Genomic DNA, 23,749 nt, shown 5'->3' on the forward strand with positions numbered 1-23,749 from the left:
ACATAAAACTTTGTGTCTTACAGGCAACAGCTGAACATTATTTGACCTGAATACACATACATTTGTTTGAATGTACATGTTAATGATACATACATTTAAATTAAAGTATGTTAAATAGAAATATAACTACTGCAACAGTTGGGGGGGGTGCTTTATAAATAAAATAACCATTAATGATGCTATAAAAATGTAATTAAGGAGTTGAATCTCACTTCTTATTGGAATACAAAGACAACAATAGCATTTTTACAACAACAGGTAACAGGTGAGGAACTCAAAAATTGACATATTTTTCAATGCACTGCACTATTACCAATGAAATACAAGATGTGATCAATTTACAGGTAGTGAAAGACACAATGATATGAAATTATAGAACTTTATTGGCCTGTTAAAAGTAATTTCATGTAATACATTTTTTATGGATTGTGCAAAGTGTTATGGTAGCATTTGGGAATAAAAACAATGATTGTTTGTTACAAGAAACATGAAAGATTTTCAACACAAAGAATTAGAGGGAAGCGGGGAGAAAAAACTCACAGGTTGCTGATGGATAACAGCAAATAATTTTTAAACCATGGAATCACAGAATTGGTCAGGTTGACAGGGACCACAATGGGTCCTCTGGTCCAACCTCCCTGCTCAAGCCAGGTCATCCCAGAGCACATGGCACAGAATTGTGTCCTGATGGTTCTTGAATATCTCCACTGAAGAGACTCTACAACTTCTCTGGGTGATCTGTGCCAGTGCTTGGTCACCTGCACAACAAAGAAGTTCTTCCTCAAGTTCAGGTGGAACTTTTGTGCCCATTGCCTTTGTCCCGCTATTCGGCTTCATGATGTGATGCTATGGTAAAAGGCAATTTTGTGCTAAAATTTAGAATATTACTTTTTTCCATGGTTCAAAAAAATATTTTAGGAAAAAATGTTTAAGTTCTATACTTTTAAATCAACTTAAAGATTCTTCCTGTTTTTAAACTGAGCCTGAAATATAAAAAAATACTCAGGAACAGAGAGCTCTGAATGGCAGTGAAAGATCTGAAGTCTGTTTGTTTAAGACTCTGGTGTGGGAGAGTTAGGTTTGGGTTTGTGCAGTGGTGCGGCAGCCAAATTATGCTTGCACACTAGTAAAGTCAGTGATACCTATGAAATAGCTGTGTTAAAAAAAAAAAACTCAAAAACCCCCTTAAAATACTTAGGAAAAAATCAGGATTTCTTTTCTGTTTGGTGGACCTACCTGACAAGGGAACCCTACTCTGTTTACATCAAAGAAAAAACAGCTATCATAAGAAAGCCATGAAGTTACCCTTTACTTCCTTGAATATCAGATAGTTCCCTGAAATTTTATAAGGTTTGTCTTGTCATTCCAACTGAGGAACAAAGTAACAGTGAAAATATGTAGGCAAGGAGACAAGTTTCCTCCTATATTAAGAGGTAATCTGCTTAGTAGCCCTGCTGTGACTTGCTGCCTCTAGAGACCATGGGGGAATGGCCCTCTTCAAAATGAAAGCAGTTTGGCTCTATGCTGCCTACAGCTCTGCTGCAGGCCAGAACACGTGCTTGCTTATCCAACACACTCCTTGCAGCTGCAAAAATACAGCCAGTCATGGAAGGTTGCTATTAAAATTAGAAGGATATAGCATGTCCATACTAAAACAATACACACTCTCATGTGGGCTCTTCCAATCTATTGCTTTTTTTTGGATGGAAGTAAGTCAACCAGTTAATCTCGAGGCTGATTAAAAGACAATACCTTGTTCTCCCAAGTTCAGTCACATACATGCTTGTGGAAACTGAACAGCTATATTTATTTCCAATCAATGCATCATTTGCTATCTTCAGAGCACATTTAATTTGTGTGAACAAAAGGAAAACAGAGCAAATGGAAGCCAGCTTCAAAAGTTTGGGCATACACATTCCTATGGAAGTGGGACAATGAAATGGGCTGTGACACGTGAAATACAGAGAATGCATCAGCATTCTCTGTGCACTTTTATGTTGCATTCATGCTCAATGCTTCCAGCCACCGACAAACACATGTTCTGGAGATGAGATGATGAAAATCTCACACAACATGGACCTACATTATAATCTGGAATACTCTTCACCATAACATAACGATGGCAAAGTCCTTCAAAAGGATATTCCAAGACACTACAAATTTGTGCCCTAAGAAGAAGAGAGTTTACCACAGCTCACAAAGTAGGACATTGAGCTCTCTGAAGAACAGAAAACAGAACCACCAAAAATTGGAAGGAAGAGAAGAAGCCAGAGAGAAAGATGGAGAAGAAGAAAATACTAAAAACTTTTACATAAGCTTTTGGGGTTTTCTTTTGAAACAAACAAAATACTTAGCTGCTCAGTCTACTAATAACTTTTGAATTATTTCAAATAATAAAATATTATTATTGTTAACAATAATAATTATTATTAACTGGAAAAAATGGCCAAATTAAAAAGAGCTTAGAAGGTGAGATTTTTTTTATCTGTTGGATAATAACTTTCAACTTCACAAACCAGTTGTATGTTTTTAAGCATTGAAATAGATGTAAACAAAGTGATGGCCTTCCTGGTGACCATTAGCTGTCAACTTAACATGGACAACTGGGTAAAGAGATTGACAAACTTTGTATGAAGGCTTTTGTTTAAAGAGCCACTTGGAAGTGTATGGGTCATTTTCATATGGCAAAATTCCATATATTTTATAGTTTTTGAAAAAACCAGGCTTAGGAATTTGGCTTCTTAGGAAAAAAATTGCTTTTCAGTGCTTTTGCCAAAGTCAAAAAAGAAAAAGCAATCCCTACAAGAACTATTTGAAGTAAAATTGTTTTCAACTAGCTGTCCACAGGTTTTCTTGGCACTGTCTGCTGTTTCCAAGGATCTTGATCTTGCTCCCACTGAAATGCATGTTTTGCTTCACTGCTGCCTGATAGGTCCAGCTGGTAGACAAAGGCAGTGGAAAGGACGAAGACTGCCTTTTACAGGTTATGATAGTCAAGACACATACTGCCATGAAAATGTCTCATAGCAGCCTCAGTCTGCCCTGACTGCGAGCCTCCAGGACTCCCACTAAAAAAGAAATGGTTCCCTAGACAGCTTTCTTCAGGAACAGACATTTTGCAACTGCTCCCACCTCGCTTTTCATGACAGGCAGCTGCAGTAAGCACAGCTCTGACCTCTGCCTGGGAACAATGCACTTCTTTGCAACATAGACCTGGCCACTGGTCAAACTTACATCAAATTCAACAGAAACAGTTTTATTTAACAGACTGGATGACAATGACTTGCCTCACACCAAAACACCCCCAGCAGAGCTTCCTCTGCAGGCCTCTAACTAATCTGCCCATCAAACTGCTCAACAGCTTATCTCAACATGTCTCTGAGCATATTAAATGTCTATCTAAAATAAATTCTAGTACAAATAAACCCCTTCTAGCAGAACCTTAGAAATATGCTTTTATTTTAGTTTCATGTCTGGCACAGCAAAAAAAAAAAAATAGCAACTCTGCCTTTAGATATTTCATAGCCTTTTTTATTGCTCAGTAAAATAATATAAAAGCTTTTTAATGTCAGATCCTGGATGTTCATCAATTTTTACCATGTTAATGGTTCCTGTATGATTTTTAGTTTCAGTCTCACTTTATTTTAAGGAGGTCAAGAATTTGTAATTAAGTGAGCCCTTTGTAAACCAACACCATTTGGGCAGATCAGAATCTCTACAGTTACAAGCAATGTCACTTACAATCAAGCTGAAAGACAGAAGCTAGTGGGTATCATAATTTCCATGTTAAAAAGTTTAGCTCCCTTAGCTTTAAGAGGCTCTGTCCACATACTGAAAAAAACCATTTTAGGAACATGTAGTCTTTTTCCATCAAGCTTTAAACATCTGTGCTAAGACATTATTAGTAACAAATCACGTGCTGTAATCCATAATGTTCTGTGAATATCTGCATCAAGTAATAATGTACTGTGTCTAACATAATGTAGTACAAAATATGTAAGAAGAATATTCTACAATACAGATATAAAAATATATATATATATATTTCAGTGGTGCATAGATCAGTTTTTTATTAAAGTATCTCCATGATTACATAAAATCCAAAATACCGTGTCAGTACATTCTGAAACATTTGAAGGTCAAACCTATCCCTATCCGATAAAGATGAACTGCAAAGTGCTACAAAATAAATTACAAAAAATTATGTAAAATCCCCAATCAATAACTGTGCATGTTTATGCATATAAATATTATGAATCAGAAAGAACTACTTTTTAAAATTAAATATTTCAAAAGTCAACTGCCTAATTCCAGCTTTGCAAGTTTGCTTTTTCCCTGCCAAAAGAAAAGGGTTCAGATTCTCACCTCATTAATCTGGCAATAAATTGTGAACACATAACTGAAATATGCTGACTTTGTCCCAGCAAAACTTCAAACTGGTATTTGGGCTACTGGGTCAAGCTCTGCTCATGATCCAACATGTGTTTGATGTAAGTCCACTGACTTTAGTTCAAATATTGCCACTAGATGACTGTCTACTGATTTAGAATCTCCTCTATGACATCAGATATTGTTTCAACAGGAGGACAGATTCATGGATAAGCAAGAAGTCCAAGAAGAAAATAATTAAAAGGAAGGTAAAATGAGTCAGTAAGCAGAAGAGAAAGTTGTGATCTCTGGAAAATAAGACCATATCTTATAAGACACAGACTTAGGGAGGAAAAAAGGCCGACATTCCTAATACTCTTTCTCGGGAACAGCAGAGCACTTGATGACATCTAACTTCAAACAGGAACTATGATGGATATCCTTAATTGCTGCCATCCCTCCCCAAATCACCACAGTATGTGCAGGGCGACAAAGACAACACGATTCCTAGGTCATCAGTAGACTTCCAGCTCTGTCCTCTTCTTTAATGTGGGGAGCAGAATACATATTTGGGACAGATTTTTAGCGACTGCATCTCCCCTTCCCTAACTAGTGGAAAGGGAAAGGAAGTATCTCCCTACATAGGCCTAGAAGTATGCAAATGTGGATGCATGTCTTGACTAATAAGGATATTTCTGAAACTTAAGCACAGCAGGAATAAAGAACTTGAGTGCAAGAGACTCAAGAGAACATAAGAAAAAAGTTGAAGGATTAAGCCTTAGAAGGCAAAAAGCAAGTAAATACACAGAAATAGAATTAAAGAGTCAAGACAGTGCTGTAGAAAGAGAGAGATGGTGTATGGCCTTAAAAGACTGCAGTAAAAGAAAAGGCAATAGTGTTACAATGGAAGAATGAAAATGGCTGAAATTAAAAACACGTAACAATGAAAAGCAAATACATTAGGGACAAAATAATATCATCTATTTCACTAAACACAGTTGAAAGGAATTAAATTCAAATCATATCTCAAAAATTTAATCAGAATACACAGAAATGTCAGCATCTACCTCAGTCTTTCACTACTAGTCTTTGTAGATAACTCTCAGTTAAAAAAAACCTTGAAACTTCATACTTAGTAAAATTCCTTGAATGGAAAAGATCAAAGTAGACCCTCAGGATTTGACACATAAATCAAATGAAAATTAATTTCTAGTACTATATCTAAATGCAGCCCTGCTCTTGAAATATGTTCATGCCTTCATTTAGCTTTACTTGTTACAGTAGACTTTTTTCTGCAGTATAATGAAGCACATTCTGAAGCATACTTCACAGTTTAAACATGGACAGCTAAACAAGCCTCTAAGTCTACATCTGAGGGACCAGCCACAAACCATTGTTCTTCTTGCTCTTGGCTCAGAATCAGCATTCTGGCCTACTAGAGATTTGTGTGCTTATTCAAACTTAGTGACTATCTTGAGTAAGCACAACCTAACTGAATGTCTAAGTGATGGCGCTGGTTCAATACCCAAACACACCAAACAGTATTGCCACCTTTCTGTATATAACTCAGACTCCCCATCTTCCTGGTAAAGTCAGTGGAACTACATACATAATAAGATTTGCAGGGCCAGCTCTGCAATTTACTGCTTCAGGAGTTAAGACCATATCCTGCAAACATACAAGAACTTAACTTTAAGGATGTGAGCATTTCCACAGAAATCAGTGAGCTTGCACACACACTCAAACTAAGCACTGTAGAAATTTTGCAGAGGTGTTAATTCAACAAAATAAGAGCAGCTTTGCAGTTCACCTTTGATAAATATTATTTATAAAAACAACATCTTTCCAGTTAACTTTGAACAGAAATAAAATTGACAGAGGAAACAATATAATTTCATTTCAATGTCATTTTGGAAAACACAGTGAGGACAATGCAATAGGAAAGAGTGTGGTAGCTTATCTCTGGAATTTCTTGGGTTTTTTTAGCTGCCTCAGGGCTTCACCTTTCCCTGCTCTTGGAAAAACATCTACTGATTTGAATGTACTTCTACAGTTCTCCAAACATAACCAATGTTTAAAAGAGAAATCCAAGGGAGGTGGCACTTCACTGGGCAAGAACACTGTCCACTCCCTACAGTGCAGCACACAGATTCCACAAGCTCAACAGCCCCTCTCTCATCTTTTCCTTATTTCATTTACCCATCCAGTGGGATCTTATGAAATAAAACAAAACCTAAAAAAAACAAAATAAAGTGTGAGAATCATGCTTAAAAAAAGAAAAAAAGTCAAAGAAAAATCAATACAAAAGACCAAACACAAATGAATACTTGACAATCAAACACATTCACATAAAAAGCATTTAAAGCATACATAAATTAGATAAAAACTGTACATGAATTTATGAAAATGATGACATTACCTCTGTCTTGTGGCTAAAGATTTTATTTGTTAAATAAAAATGTATAATGTGTGTTATTTCTTTGTCTTTAACATATCAGCATACTCAGATTGAGCTGTAATGGATTGTCTCCAACCAGGGACTGTGCTATGTATGGGTTAGAAAAGCCTCAGCCAGGTGCTCTGCCTTGTGCCAAGGCTGATGGTGGACTGCCCAATGTGCACAATCAAGTTCTCTGTCTTTAGTTTGGTACACCAATTATTCGTAGGGTACCCCACTATGCCACAGACCTACTCTAAGTAAGTACCAGGATCCTCTCTAACTTTTGTTTCACACCTTAGCTCTGTGCACATCACCCTTTCTGCCAGCTCTGAACAGGCTGCTGCCTTTAACAGCATTAACTGCCTCTGTAAAGGCAGAAAGAAGTGGGGCTGGGAGAAATATTACTCAATTATCTTGAAATTAATTGCATTTAAATATCAAGAGAAACTTAAAAATCAACAGCTAAATATGATGGCACATTGGAATACATAAAAATCCACAGGATGTGTTCTGCTCTGAGATAAAGGAAAAACCTACCCCCAAAACTTACCTGACTGGCTAAGGATAAGAATATTTTTTAAAAGCCACCTATGGTCCTGTGTGGAATTCAACTAGTTGACTTTATGACACAAATACTTCCTAGAACAGCATTGCCTTACCTAGTCTGTTGTTATCTGATGCAGTTGAGTTATTATGTACATCACTGTTGACAGCCACCATTACTTGTTCTAATGATATTTGAAAAAAACACATGTGAGAGTTTTACTATTAGTCAGCAAATGTAAACTTCAGTAGTAGTTTTTGTCTGGTTTTGTGGGCTTTTTAATCTTGTTTTAGTAAGTTCTCAGTGATTGTGAAGACTGAAAGTTTACCCATATTCCACAGAAATCTAAACAATTCAGAGCCAAATCTTTATTTGCTTTCAATGAATGGGACTTACATTATCAGCTTCAAGAGAAGTTAAATTTCACTGTCAGTAGCAATGACTAATTCAATTATGTTTTCTTGTTTGTTTCTACCCTGGAAGTAGGTAAGCACACCTACAGATGCTGAACTTGCTAGCTTTGTACAATCCCACATTTCCAAAAGTGCGCGGCAAAATGCCTTTTCTTTGAAACAGTTATTAAGGTCTCATGTAAGGTGCCAAAAAACCCCAAAGGAATCTGCTAATCCACAGACAAAATTAAGAGTATCAGTTGAAGAAAGCCTCATTTCAGAACAGTAAGCAATTATCTGAAGGCTGTTTAGAAGATATAGGTTGGAAAATGAGTAATATCATTGGGGTTTTTAGTAGTCTACAATAAGGTCTACTGCATGGGTGCTACTTTCCTCTTGAATTTCCTAAGTCTTTCAGAACTCTCCTGGAATTTTTCCTGTCTTAAATATGGGAGATTGAATATGTTCTTGGCAACTTAAGACAAAGGATGTGTGTATGAATTTACATAAAAAACACATATTTATACCACACTTTTAACACCAGAGCAAATCATTGCAAGGGAGAGGTTTTTTGACTTTTAGATTATTCCTTACCTGGTCTGCTGTAGTCACAGTGAAATCATATTGCTGTGTTTTAGACATCTCTGAATTTTAATTCAAGAAGTTGTCAACTAATGAACCAATATTTAGTATACAGTACACAGGAAAAACACAGGTACAAACCAGATCTGCTTACAACTCCTGTAAACTTCACATGATAAGTCATGATGGAGGGCCAGGGGTAGGGGGAAGGTGGTACAACAATTTTAAGGAAGGCAAGCTGATGTGTTGTTGTAAACCACCAGAGATGCTTAGGGAGAGAGTTTAGTGGTGGGCTTGGTAATGTTAAGTTAAGGATTGGACATGATGATCTTAAAGATATTTTTCAGCTGAAGTGATTTTATTATTCTAAATTCTCAGTTGCATTTTTGTGTGTATTTTAGTAACCCTGGGAGCCAACAGTGGCATCTAAAACAACCATTATGGGAGAAACCTCAGACCTGTGACTGAGCAGTCTACAGGAGTCAAGTCCACAAGGGGAAGGGAGTCCTGCAATTCCTACTGAAGGTAGAAAAATTAATCACAATAAAAACATATTTTAAGGAAAAAACTTATTAACAGAAAGCAGTCAAAAAAAAAAAAAGAAAGGAAAAAAGGCAAAAGAAAGGGAAAGGTGAAAAAAAATGAGAGTCTACTAACTTTAATCACTAAAACAAGGAAAGAAACCAGGTGGAGTACACAGAAAAGGATATATGAATACAAAATAATTGTGGGGAGTGGGGCAGAGTGGGACAATGGAGCAAGGAAACAGGACAAATATAAAGATGCAGAAATAGAACAGAATTTTTCCTTTAAAAAACAAAAGTTCATTTGTATACTAGATCTCTGACTATTTGGAGACATTGAGCTAACAAAGGCAAAATTTTATGGACAATAGATATTTAGAAGATTATTTCTTGTGTTCTAACTGCCAGCTTCCCATTTCACTTCTCAGAGTTCAAATGGAGTCAGTTAGGCAAGTTGAGGCAAAACTTGATTTTGGCTTGAGTTGCTGCTGAGGTGCAATATTCTGAGTTTAATATTGGTTTTAAAAGTACACTGCTGTTATATAAGCTGCCACTCAGACTTGCAGAGGAAAGTACACTGAAGAATAAAAATAAAAGAATGTCAAAATGAAAGTGGAAGACAGAAAAAAACTATTCATCTTTGTACAAGGAATGACAGAACTGCATTCATCCTTTAAAGGAACATTATGTATCTGTCTCTCTGAAATGCAAATTTGTCTAAGACAGCAAAGAAAATAATAAGTAGTTTAAAATATGATAACTTTACTTCCAATAGCAGTTCTTCATTCAAAAACCTTTGAAATCAGCACTGAATTAATTACTAGTTTTTAAACAAACATCATAAAGAATCTTGAGTACACTATTTTGGGAGCATCAAATTTGAGCCTAACTGTTTAATAGAAAGAGTAGTTTGAATTATATTATAAAGGATCCTGTTGAGCTACCAGTGAGGACTTTTTTTAATCCTACTTTCTAGAAGTACCACAGTTGACCATCTCATGAGCTTTGCAGACCTGTATCTCAGATACTGGATGATCTGTACTTTTCTGAGAGTTTACTCTGACTGGGAGCTGGATAAAATGCCACCAACTAACTGTTTCCAGCTTTTTGATTCATTAGAGAGGAAAGCATGAAAGGAAAAGTATAACAGCAAACCCCCTACCTTTATACCTACTGTACTGATTTTTAAAGAAGAGCCTTTAAACATGATCCTTTTAAAATGTAAAGAAGCCAATTTTTTCCATCTTCAACCAGCACACAACAAAAAAACTGAGCAGTCAACAGCACCATAATAGCAACATGCATCAAAACATCTAATTCACATATTTGGGCAAATCGCTGTTCTTGAAATAGTCACACATTCATGGACTCAATTTCTACCAATCCCAAAAATATCAATCACACTTCTTCTCACTGGTTATGGTTCCTACAAGTCACCACTTAAGTCATTTAGGAAGGAAAATGTTACATGATAGTCATCTTCTGAACTTTCTTCACAAAGCAAGATGCTAAATTTTAGTTGCCTAAAATCCTTCTTGCTCCAACAGGATTTGAAATACTATATTTCAATGAGTTGTAATAAACTGGAGGTCTGAAGTCAGTCTTTCTTAGTCATTAACAACCTGACCTACACTCTGTCAGAAGAAATAAAATTTTACCATAATGATGACTTAACTGAATACAAAACTAAGTTTTATATACTCACATCTCACTTGCCAATTATGTCTTTACATATGAGTTGCATAAATCTGGAGACCATCTAAACCAAATCATTCAAGGGAAAGTACAAGCAGAAGAAGTGCTAAACAACTGAAACTTTCTATGATGCTAAGTCTCATCCCATATTCTCTCTTCATCAAGTGCATAACATTTATTTTAACATTGCATAAGGTTTTCATAAGGTTTATTCAGAATATTTTTTGCAGCACTGATCTAAACAAAGCATTTGAATCAAAAATCAATGTACATTTTACTTTTTCTAGTGCAGAGTAAATTGATTCATGGCATGTATCTCTGCATTCTTTTTACATAAACTGTGATTCCTATGGAGAAAGTTCAAGCTGATGACTGGAAGGGAGGAAGGCAAAGGTAAGATGCAGCTGAATTAACGAAAAAAGTAGTTTTATAAAATTTGTCAGTTTCTCATTTCAAGAAGGAAAGAAAACTAAACAATTTATTCCTAGTTTTATTTGCTTCTTGGATCTGAGCCATTGCTTCAAAGAGCAGTGCTGGCTAATGCTGTGGCAAAATCAGGACAAAATGTCACCTAATTTTTGTTGGAAAGCAAGAAGAGGGTCCTGAATAGCTTTTGCAGAATTTTTATTGTACAAGGAAGAATAATGTCTTGTCTTAGAGCAATGCCAACACAGCAGCAGAAGATAAAATTCTCTGAAGATATACGTACATTTTCTTAGGATTTTGCAGGTTTTACATGCACCAGGCTTAATAATGTCTTTTGTTTCAGAGCACAAAACCATAAACACTCACTACAATTTTTTTCTTTCATCTAAAAATAATTTTTACCTCATGAAGTACTAAGACCATATTTGTAATTCATATAATTAGGAGCTCTAATATAAATATTACTTTTTTAACCTAAGGATAAACACATGAATAGAAGACAAACAAATCAACTTATTGGAGGCCAGGAATTCACAGAAAATTCTGTATCTGAATTCAACATTAGTCTCTATTTTCTGATCTAATTTTCCTGTAACCAAATTTACTTAGTAAATAGGAAAACTAGGACCAGAAGAGACTAAATAGTCTGACCCATAAAGTTATACAAGATAAAGAGTTTTGACCCTCTTATATGCTCCAATTACTTATAACAGGAAGGTAGCACAATATCATATTAAACTTGGGACTATTTACAGTAACCCTGAGCTAAAAAGTTTCTTCAAAATACCCAGTATCTTATAAAGATTTCTTTTCCACTATAACTGTCTCTTCCTCTGATGTCTAAATTTATGCTCCACAGATAAGGATAGATAGCTTGTAATTTTGTGGATGCTTCCACCTGTATTAGATTTCCAAATAAGCATAATAAAATTGTAGTCATCAACATCAGTATTGCAGCCAGTAATCAAACTATTTAAATGTTTGTTTCATTAATCTAGTAGTTCATGAAATGAGAATGGAGGTCAAACAGAATTACACATACTTAGGTATAGAACCTCATAAAGCTGTTCTCAGTGTAAAAGAAGTTAGAAATAAGAGATGATAAAACTGGACCCTTTTACTCAACATTTCAGAGACCAAAAATATTTTGCATTAACAGAACTCTAAACTGTTAACAAGGATCATTTAATATCTTAATCTATTTTTCTTTAGTTTGATCTTGACTTCTGATTTTATTTCCCAGTATGACACGTGGGATAGGATGCTCATTTTCCAAGCAGGCAGCAGAAAAGAAAACACTTGTGCTCTGCACTCTTGAAGGAGAAATTATTGTATCTTTCTCAATGAGAGTCATTAACCTCATGACTTCCAGCGCAACATCCAACAGAAGTTTCCTTTTACAGTACTGCTGCTCATGCTGTAGTTGTTTTGCTTTCTATTGATTAGTCAGTCAAGGACATTGAGAACTGAAGCTCAGTTCCACCATTACTCAGAGACAGCCAGTACATATATTTTACAGAGCTTCTAATTCAGGGACAGTTAAAGGAAAAAAGAGAGAGTGTGAAATAAGCAACTGCTCAGAATCTGAAACAGAACCTGGCATTAACAGCAGCTCCCCACAGAACCACAGAATATGTGCATTAGTAGAAACCCAACTCACAGGAAAGAGTGCAGCAATTACTATTTGCATACACACTTTAAAAAATTGATATCTGTGGGTTATTTTACACTTCATTTGCATGAAACACAGTATGCCTGAGAGATCAATCAAGAAATCAAGGGACGCTTTCTCAAAGCTTCCTGCAAGTACTTTAAAAGTCAAAGCTCTTAGGAAAGAAGGCCCTTTACCTTATGACATCCCTAGAATTTGTGTTTAAATGCGCTCATTGGTATGTATGTAAAATACAGAAATGCTACTACACAGCTACAATTTTGACAAGCGTCAGTTTACAGCCACAAGGAGGATCAGAGCACTTGAAAGATGCAGCATAATTATGTCTCGCCCCTTTGAAAAAGAGAATCACTGTCACTTTTGAAACCATTCTGTCTCTACCCAAATATTGAAGACAACCCTACCATCCATTTATCTTGAGTACTTCCAAATATTCCTCATTTTCAATATATGACCTTTTAATAAGAGCGGGAAAGAGAGTTTTTATATACAAATTAGGGAAAGAACAGTGTTTGTTACAGTACAATAGGAGTTATGGAACTGTATCACATATGTTCATTTATAATGGGATTATTTTGCTTACTGTTTCCTTACAACAATATTAACACCTTCGATCAATTACCATCCTCACAGCTGCTATTGAGCAATGCTTCATCTTCCTTGCTATGACACTTTACCTTGTATCTGTGAAATCTGAACAATTCTTTAAAGGTGCATCTCATAATCACTCAGTGCCTCTAGTAAAACAACTATGGGGTTTCTTTACTTCATTAATTTCAACTGCCTTCCTTTACAGTACTTCCACATGGAAATTAACAATTTTTCCTTAAAATACCTCATCATTATCATGATTGTGGCCAACAATAATGGACTGATAGCAAACAACCAAGAGCCAAATTCCAGCTAGTCCCATTAATATTATGCTACATGAAGATAAACTACATGATTTCTGCGGCATCACTTCTTCCTCCATCTTCTGCAGACTTCTAAGTCCAGGACCAGAGATCAGTGCCCCATTTTGACATAATCTTGGCTCAAATATTTCACCCCACAAATTCTCTCTTGACTGAAAACTTAAGATGTAGGTACCAAAGGTGATCAGGCCCACACAGCATGTGTTTATGAGATGTTTGTTCTGACTGACAAACCTGACAAGGCAACACACTTAGTGGATGAGAGAAGGACTGTGGATGTTATCTGCCTGTACTTGTTACCTCGTTCACAGGGGTTCCAGGATGAGGGAAGAGAGAGAAAGTTGACTCCATGTATCAGAAGGCTTGATTTATTATTATATGCTAGATAATATATGAAAACTATACTAAAAGAATAGAGAGAAGGATTTCACTACCATGCTAAGCTAAGAATAGAAAAGGAATGTCTAAACAAAGGTCTTCTCCCAGACCGAGACCGGCTGGACAGGTGAACTGTCATTGGCTCTTAATTGGAAACAGGGGCTAATTGGCTTGACGAGGCCAATCAGAGATTTCCTCTGTTGCATTCCACAGCAGCAGATAAGAATTGTTTACAGTTTGTTCCTGAGGCCTCTCAGCTTCTCAGGAGGGGAAAAATCCTAAGGAGAGGATTTTTCATAAAACATGTCGGTGACAGTACTTTAGTCAAGCCTTTAAAAGCATTTTCCACAGCAGTCTCCTGGAGAAACTGGCTGCTCATGGCTTGGATGAGTGCCCTGTACTCAGGCTTAAAAAACACCTAGATAGCTGGTCCCACAGAGTGTTGGTGAATGGAGCTACATTCAGTTGGTGGCCAGTCACCTGTGGCTTTCACCAGGAAAAAGACAAAAGAGTGAAAGAATGTCACTAGCTATCTCTTACCACAAATCCAAAGTCACAGAACAGGAGAGACAACCTTTGAGTTGCCATCCACTGAAGCTTAGCTGAAGGAGTCCTCTGCAGTAACACATGCCTTTTGATGGTGGTGAAGCATGAGGCACAGGATGTTTCCTCCTGAACCTCGAGGCCTGGTTTTACATTCCTGAAAAGTCATCTCGAAATTTTGCATATATTTGCAGGCAGTTTGAAGAATGTGCATTCATGTCCTGCACCTATTTCAAGGCCCCATAAACTTTTCTTTCTCCTTGTATATTACCATATAATGGAATCCCTTCCCAATACAGAAGACGGAGAATATTTGTAAGGAAAAAAACAGTACTAATTGAAGCAATTTGAATCTTCCAAATCCCATCTACTTGGAGCCATTGTGAAAACCACGTGCACTTACTCCAGTCTAGCCTTGGTTTGTTTTATTCTGTTCTCAGTTTTACATGGACACAAAATGGTTCTCCATTCAAAGAAGATAGGATATACCAAGAAAAGGAAAGTGGTCTTGGGAAAAGAGGAGTTTCCACTCTTCCTATTTATGAATTCTACCTCTTACAGCACCCTTTTGATGCAACAAACCATGTACATTTAATGTGCTAATTCCACCTATATTACTGCCAAAAAGCCCAACCTGTAGACCCACACACTATAATAAAAGTAAACAATTTTACTAAGAGATAATATGTAATTATAAATTTAATTGTAATTATAAATTTAGAGACATTTTCATGTCTCATTTAAATAAATGAGACATGAATCTATAGTAGATACCATGTGTAATTACCATAGCTGCCAGAGCAGGCTATTAGCAAATCAGCAAATAAGACTGTTCTTTTATTTGAAACTGTATTCCTGCAAGTGGAGTGCATGGCTTTACATCCACATCTGGCACACAGGATGTTATATATGTTATATATAACAACAAAATTCTGTCTGAATACTCTTTGTCTGCCAAAGAGTGCCAGCTACCACTGACACACTAGGAACAGAAATTTCCAAGGTGTTTAAACAGAAATAGAAATATCCTTTCCCTTCCTGTGCAAGTGAAACCCTAACTCCTGTTCTGTTACCGGGTCAAGTGAAACCACTCTCCAGCATATTACTGTCATATAACTTTGTAGAGACAGAACCAGGAAAGGAGTATTTCTATTGCTCCATTATCACTGTAACAATCCTGAAGTGAATTTCCCTCTTTCTACACAAAGAATAATCTTGTAAATATATTAAGGTTAACAAAATGCTTAAAATGAGTTTGAAATAAACAATATTTCATCTGAAAGAAGAGAGATTGATGCTTTCCGTATTGACAATACCCCTAAAGGTGCCATTTAAGAAAAGCAGAGTCATCAGGCTTCACAGTCAAACTGACTTTTCAATCAATAGGTAGGCATACCAATACACCTGACTCTTCTTTGGTCAGGCAAACAGAAGGTCTGCTTTAGGGGTTCAGAAACTAAATGGGTTCCAGCCTGCAATAACTGGAGGTCAGGAGAACATGGAACCTGGCAATGCTTTGGCCATGATGCTGCTAGTGTTGGCCAAGGTGAACTTCTCCAGTTCTGCTACAGCCACTGCACAAAGAAACAGCAACAGTGCTAACACCTGCCTTTCTTCCTTTCATAAGGCAGGGTTCCCATCTCATCCCCATGTCCCCAGCCTCCTTCCAAAACATAAACTCGAGACTTACATGGAACAAGGCTACTGCAAACTATAGCTTGAGTGACCCCTTCATACCTGACTAATCACGTGAATTCAGACACACAAGACCATGTGGAACAGACATAAAACAAGATCCAAACAGTAGCTAACAAGCCAAAATCTCTGGTGTAAATGGCATGTGCAAGACTACTTGTTCCCAGGCCCATGTGCTGAGGTAAAGACTTCAAAGAAAAAGAGGTTCAGGGCACAAATTTGCCAGTAAATAAAAATATGCAGGGGTGTATCTTCATTTATCCACAATTATTTATCTATATTAAGCTACTATTTTGACTATTTTGACCTAAGACAAACATCACTCTCCTATAAAATGTTCCAGTACATTTCAAAGGAGAGCATGTGCCAAGATTTTTTTCAAGTACTTTCAAGTACATTCTTACTTGAGGAATGAGGGAGAAGCGAGTTTTAAACCTGTGGGCACAATCTATGCCTTTTCCTATGGGCCAGAGAACATACTCTAGTGCCATTGGCTTTGATGGCATTTCGGGTAACCCCAAAGACTGCATTGCCCCAGAACCACATCAAATTATACAGTATATCCAAACCACCCACTACTGTGACTACTGTCCAGAGAGACCACTTAAGAGATAACACAGAACTAAGTTATTTCTGATTACATGAAGTTAATTGGAAGCGGTGAGTCAGTTATGTGAGGTGCATGCTATTATTGCAACTGAATTTATAATTTTCAAAGTGATTGTACCAGTATTTGTTAGTGTAGAGCCTAGGAGTCTGGCGTTTGGCCAATGGTAATTATTTAGGCATGTTGCCATGAATTACTATTGATGGAACACAAAGCAATTTTTGACATTCTGTCAGAAAAATGCATTAAAGGTACTTGAGAGCTTTCGTGATTTTACTCTTGCCTGGACTGGAAAATAAGATGTTGATTCAAAAAATGCTAAAAACTTTAAAAAAACCCCACCCAAACCACACACAAGCCTAAGTCGAAACACAAGATTTGCAACATCTCCCTGGATACACAGCTAGGTTTGCTTACACCAATGGATTTGTAACAGTTGCTTCACAATGTATTTGTAATGAGCAAACCAGGACAGCAACTTACGTTTTTCACATGGTTATTTAGACCATTCCAATTTTTCAAATATTTCAATAGAAAAAAATCCCTTTCAAGTTCTGTTCAAAGCCCTGACATTAATTTCCCAGATTCATAAGGGAACATAATATGCATCATTAATTATTCACAATTTTGACTGTATGTATATTTTTTTCAAACAAAATGTATGTATCCATGTATACACAAATATACATAACAGGATACATGCATCCTGAAAAAATAACTGAAACATATGTAGTATTTTATAGTGACATCTGCTCTAAGAATAAATAATTAATCAGGTATATTTAATAACATTTTTTACAGGTTAGTCTGAATAGCTTTATTATCTCACCTTCATTGTCGCAGTCTTGCAATGAAAGCCATATTTGATCTACCAGACCAACTCCTTTTACTTCACCATGAACTGGAATGGAATGCATTACCATTAATGCAATTAATGTCAAGAGTTAGGTTTGCAATTGCCAATGCTCGTTTTTAGGTTAATATTTCTTCATCAATTGCTTTATTTTTTTTTCTACACTGCAGAAGAAAACATCCATTGTGATACTTTTAGATTGTTCTCATTTCACATTTTTGACCTATAACCATCACGAGAAAGACTCTCATTATTGGTATTTTTTGGACTGGATTCTACCAGACATAAATTGCACATGTGTTTTAGAGCTATAGAAGCACATATCACTTAAAAATATTTATTAAAAATTGCAAGGTCATGCTTTATGATAAGGCGTGAGGAGATATTCTTCAGTCACTGGTGAAATTCTTCTTGGTGTAAATTCTTGGCCCGCAAAGACAAACTTGTGGTAATAGTCTGCAAAAAAGTACTAATAGTCTGCACAAAAGTCAGAGTCAAGGCTTGGTCATACTGCATGAAGCATTTTTTTTACTTGGTGGTTATAGTTTTGTCCAGGACATTTGCTTTTGATGGGTATCACATAGAGGCAAACCCCTTACTACCTAACACAGCTTGTTCAGCACCTGGTGCTACTCCTCACGCACAGTACTGAAAGTAACCTATAACCAAATTGTCCTGCCTAAAGCTTCTGCAACTGCCCCTCTGTTGTGCCAGACACCCTTGCTCAAGGCAGGAGGTACCCACGCAGCTAAACAACAGGTATCCACATCTCCCTCTGTTCTACTCCAAGGTACCTCAGCATGCGGCTGAGATCACATAAATGTGGACACAAGAATTGCAAATTCAGTGCTGAGTATTCTTTGAAACATGAAAAAAGATTAACTTCACATGCAAAGGCAGCAGATCTGTAGCCAGCAGACCTGGACATAGGTTAATAATTCAACGTAGGGGCAAACATCTAAAAATGAAACATATATAAAACCAAATCCCAGCCAAATGGCAAGGCTCAATTTAAATAATCTATTTAAATTACACCACTTGAAAATTTGTGTAACTGCACATTTTACATATATATATATATATATATATATATATATATATATATATATATATATATACATGTACATACAAACTCCCTCCAACATATTTCATATGAGTCACTGAAGAGCTTTTTCCTTGGAAATCATATTAATACAAAAAAAAACCAGCAACAGAAATAGATTTTCTCTTAGTAGCATTTTATGAACACCATAAAATCAATGATATATAAAGAATTTATTTAGGCTATATTAAATATTATGTCAGTAGAATGAGCAAAGTGAACTGTGGACATTCTTTGACTGATTCAGGATTACGACCAACAGCAAATTTGGATCCATCATGTTCAACAAGCGAGATTAATTTCATAATATTCTATAATAAAGCTGAGCTCCAGAAGCTTGCTCCTGGAATTATTATGATAACTGAACTGAACTCTGAGCTCTGTCATGACTTTTGACCTTTATCTTGTCCAGATTTTCCTAGAAGGCAGGGAAAAAAAGAGATGATGGCCTGAATGTTGTTTATTATTTTTCAGCCAACACAAAAATTATACTAGACCAAACTTTTCAGCTCCTGCAAATACATCCAGCTCATTCTGCTCAAGTTAACAGATCTTAAATATCACTTTAAAGTCACAGAATATAATTTTCAAAAAGCAGACACTGAAAGGTAGTATGATGTCTTTGTGAAAACTGAAGCATTTAAGGAAAGATACACAACCTTGCTTGCTTCTTGACAAAGCATCAAAACTCTATTTTGGCAGCCTATTTAGGAAGAAAATGCTTGGCTGAGAGAATACTTTAACAGAATTCTAAACAAAAGATATTAAAATATTTTTCTGTATTTCTGACTGTTTATGATATTTCTCAAAACAGGAAAGATATTTTACAGGGACAAATATTTCCACTGCCATTAAAGGAGCATTGTTTTCTTTGCTGCGACTAAAATACTGGATCTGGTACTCCCCTTAGGTTTTGGAGTATAACTTCAGGAAGTGAGGTTAGTTAATGAGCATGTAACATGCTTATGTATCCTACACTGAACTTAATGCTAAATAACGGAAAAGAAATGTATCAAAAATCTAGAAAAAAAAGGCGGAGAAAAGCCATATTAACATTTTAAAAAATATATATTTCACTCGCAGCTCTGGAAAACAATCTACCAAAACACATTAAGAAGTATCATTGCCCATGCTATGAAAACAACCTTTCCCTTGCAAAGACAGAAAATTTTCTCAAACTGAACTCTATTTTATAAATCTTGCAAAATCAAATAATTGGTACATAAGGCTGCTTAACAGCTTTCCTGTCCATAATGCAACCACAGTATTACTGGAGACAGGATGGCAGGGGAAAAGCCCCTTCCACACCTGACATGACCCTATTCACAAAAGCAGCACCCTTGTAGTTGGCTCAGAGCAGAGCCCTCTCCAGTAATAATGTGACTTTCTGTCCAAGTCCAACTATGCTAAGAGTTATTGATGACAATCTCAAATAAAACAGTAATTAAATCTTCCAAAACACTTCTATGACTGGACAAGGGTTGTGAGAAGGACAGACACCAGACAGCAGTTCTGACCTTGAAAGAAAACTATTGATTGGATTTTGCCTTGTGAAAGGAAGGAGGGAAAACTGAAACCAACCATTCTGAATCATTAATGAGCTCCCACAGAATGGTCCTAACTCCAGTTTTTTACATATCCATCTGCATTTTCCTTTTGGCTTCCCCAAAACTAGCTCATATGCAACCTTTACAGGAAAAGAAATTACAAATTCATTCAAGAAAACATGAAGACAACCTCTAGACATCCACTCAAAGTTTGTGTATGTCAGACTGTGTAACACTTAACAACATAAATGTTACATATACTTTTAAATACACACACATATATATATATAGTTTGTGTGTGTGTGTGTATGTGTTTTTACTCATGTTAATTACGGTAAAAGAGTAAAAGATGCTATTAATTGCCTGTGATATTGTTATGCTTCTCTTTGTACCACTGAGGCAGAATGTGACTTTCCAGTCTTTTGTAATTCCTAGGACTGAAAGAGCTTCGAGCATATTTTCTATGAGGAATTCCGCCCTAAAAATGAGATGTTTAGGTTGTTGATTTTTAAAGAAAAGCTCTTTATAGAAAGAAACAAAATAAAATTACATGAAAGTTATAATTTGTATGGCAGGAAAAATTCAAATAACTGCTGTTTTGCATTGATTTGCATTGATTAGAAAGTGATAGAGAGAAGTAAATGGCGAGCAAAAAGCCTACCACTAGATAAAACATAGGAAGATGTGTGATTATTTTCTCCTTGTTTATCTTAAATTTTACTCATCATCCTTCTTACTGAACTTCCCTCCTCAACATATTCCCTAGTTTTTCTTCTACAGTCTCTTTTCCTACAAATTGTCTCCAACATCTTTTCTTCAGTAGGTCCAGCCACAGTGCTATTTACTGTAACACAAAGCACTGTCCTTTGCTCTTGGCTCATCTAGCAGTCCTAAAGAAAATCATCCCCTACTAATGTACTTCTAAACAGAAGTCATTACTTAGTTTATAAAACTACTTTTCTGATACCTTTATTAAACAAATCAACCATGTTAAAAATGGGAAACTATGAAGCCAAGATTTCTTTTTAAATGTGATCAAACCAAGTGAACTTGAAAAAAAACATCCAACAGCCAAAAGATCACCGACTGTAGGAATTTCCTCTTAAAGAGACACAGCCCAAGAAAAACCAGCAAAGTGGAAATACGATTTTTTTTTGTTTGTTTACCATCCACTGCAAGAAGGAATAAATGTGATGACTCCTGTCCTCACTGTCACAAAGCAGTGCATTAGCAGAAGTATACAGGCTGTGTCAGCACAAAGGAGTGCACAGTGTTGTCCAAGACAATGAGTTCACACGTGAGAGGAACTGGCGACTTTCAAAACATCCGTGTGATAATTTTCCCTTTAATTGCCTATTTAATTACCAATACTTTCACAGTCTAGAGATTAGAAATGCCATCTTTACCAAGGATAATATGCTAACATTGGCAAAGGCAGGAATTGCCACTACTGGAATTAGATTCAGTTGCCTTCTATACTAATGAGATATAAAAACTCACCACAGTAACACTGCAGCTTCTTTATTTAATAATTACAGAAATAATGTCATGAGATAATACACCAACCATTATCTTACACCAAGTATACAGAGGATTAAAAATTCTATGCTGGAATAATTGCATTCAGAAGGAGATTATCCCTCTAGCCCTGAACTCTGAAATACAACACTTCTGCTCACAGCGTGGAAACACACATCTTTGTATGCTAGCAAAAAAAAGTCCAAAAAAGATTAAAAGAGCAGAGGTAAGAAACAGTGAGCTATCCAATGATACAGACACTCATTAAGTAAGAGTGAAAGAGATGAATACAACACGCAAAGGACAAGGCACAAACCTACTCTATAGCAAAGCCATAAATAAATGCGCCTTCAGCGCTAGCACAAAACTCCTGTATGACCACACTGTAAGTTCAGCAAGAGTTTTACAACAGGAATTACATGGTGCTACACAGAAAGAGAAGAATCATTCACAATATGTCTGTTCAGCTTCCTTTATTTGCACTCTAGCTCTGTCTGTTTCATAAGATTCATGCAATGAATGATGAGGTGTAACAATGCCATGAACTGGCAATATCTAAATGTCATATCCAAGGGTCTATAACAACTATGAATCAATTCTTTCAAATAAAACCAGAAAAAGAATATTCCAAATTAAAAGACCATTATTAAATATCTCGTTCCCATTATATTTCAAATTAAAAACCTTCCCACTTTGGTTATATGGCTGTGTTCAGCCCCATGGCTGTTTTTATACAAAATCAAGGAGGAATAAAAGGCAGTGGAACATATCTCCGTAAAAAAAGTTTGCAATCTTGGCTATAATTCAAACAGCCACCTAACTACGGGTCAGAGAGGACCTGTGATGGTTCACAAATAATGATCTCCATACAGTCCTATGTATAAAGTCATTTACAAATCAAGGGCAAAGTTTAACCTTCTACGCATGTTACAAATCTGCTATCTGTGGAGTCTATCACAGTGCTGATTCTGCACTGACAGGTGGCTCCTATTTCCATCAGTGGTGTTTGTGGTGCTGAAAAAGCAATAAGACAGGCGAGGGCAAAGAGATTTGTCTCACTGCTGGTTGAACCCCACAGCACCCAACACCGTGCCAGAACAAGCCATCCTTCTAATTTTACACAGCTGATCCACAGATCTAATCAGCTGCTTCTGCATGAACAATGATTTGCACATGGTGGGTGGGAGAAGCCTCATTTTTTTTGCATTCATTATTTTAATTGTACATATTATACACACTGAAATTCACTGTATTCATTGAAATAGAGAAAGTCTGGCTGCTGATTGCATTTGTTACTGTATTCTTGGATACGTTCACATCCAATCTTGTGGCTGAATGCCATTGTACAGAGCTTTGCTATCTCAGCTTCCTCCCTTTTTGATCCTATAGTAGCTGTGGTAAAAGAAGCATATTTCTTGGCTCTGCATCATTAGTGACATTGATCTGGCCTTGGTGCATCCCAAGTTCAAGGCTAAATATTTTAATTTTTCTTTCCTTATTTTGTTTGGTTTTCTTAAAAAAGTGCATTGGAATTCAAGACTATGCAGATTCAGTGAGGGGCACCAGGAAAAACAGGTGACTGCAGGACACTATTAATAACTAAGCAGCAGGACACCACTTACAACAGAAACACAGATGTCTTCTTCTGGTCCCATGATATTATTTTGAAACACAGATAGCTTCTGGTATCAAATTCCACACTACCAAACCAGCCTCACGACCATACAGTTCCACTGACTGCAAGAGCTTCATTTCAGTTTGGCAGCCTTTAGAGACAAGAAAAAAAGCCAGCTTCCCAAGCTTTCACTCTGCTGTTACTGAGCTCAGAGCAGCTCATGGGCCCAGTCATGGTGACTGGACAAAGCCTGGGAGTGTTTGCAAAATACTTGTAAAATATGCATTTCCAATACCATCTGTACTTAGGAAAAGCTCTTACATTGTTGTTCTGC

General features: G+C 36.4%; 1 protein-coding gene across 6 annotated transcripts in view; it reads right to left on the minus strand.

The window, feature by feature from the left end:
• The window catches only part of NTRK2 (neurotrophic receptor tyrosine kinase 2), a 196,123-nt gene that overhangs the window by 100,466 nt on the left and 71,908 nt on the right, over positions 1-23,749 (minus strand). The window contains exons 12-14 of one of the 6 annotated variants that reach the window (XM_030237193.2): positions 17,610-17,681; positions 7,468-7,536; positions 2,879-6,601 (exon numbers count right to left, since the gene is read on the minus strand). The exons of 2 other annotated variants lie outside the window; for them this stretch is intronic. In XM_030237193.2, coding sequence (XP_030093053.1) covers positions 6,564-6,601; positions 7,468-7,536; positions 17,610-17,681 — 179 coding nt within the window. In that variant the 3' untranslated portion in view covers positions 2,879-6,563. Of the gene's footprint in view, positions 1-2,878; positions 6,602-7,467; positions 7,537-17,609; positions 17,682-23,749 lie in introns of those variants that run through there. 3 more of the 6 variants (XM_030237196.2, XM_030237198.2, XM_030237197.2) reach the window with 3 other exon arrangements.

The sequence above is a fragment of the Serinus canaria genome, chromosome Z (genome assembly GCF_022539315.1).
Source record: "Serinus canaria isolate serCan28SL12 chromosome Z, serCan2020, whole genome shotgun sequence".
Classification (NCBI taxonomy): domain Eukaryota; kingdom Metazoa; phylum Chordata; class Aves; order Passeriformes; family Fringillidae; genus Serinus; species Serinus canaria.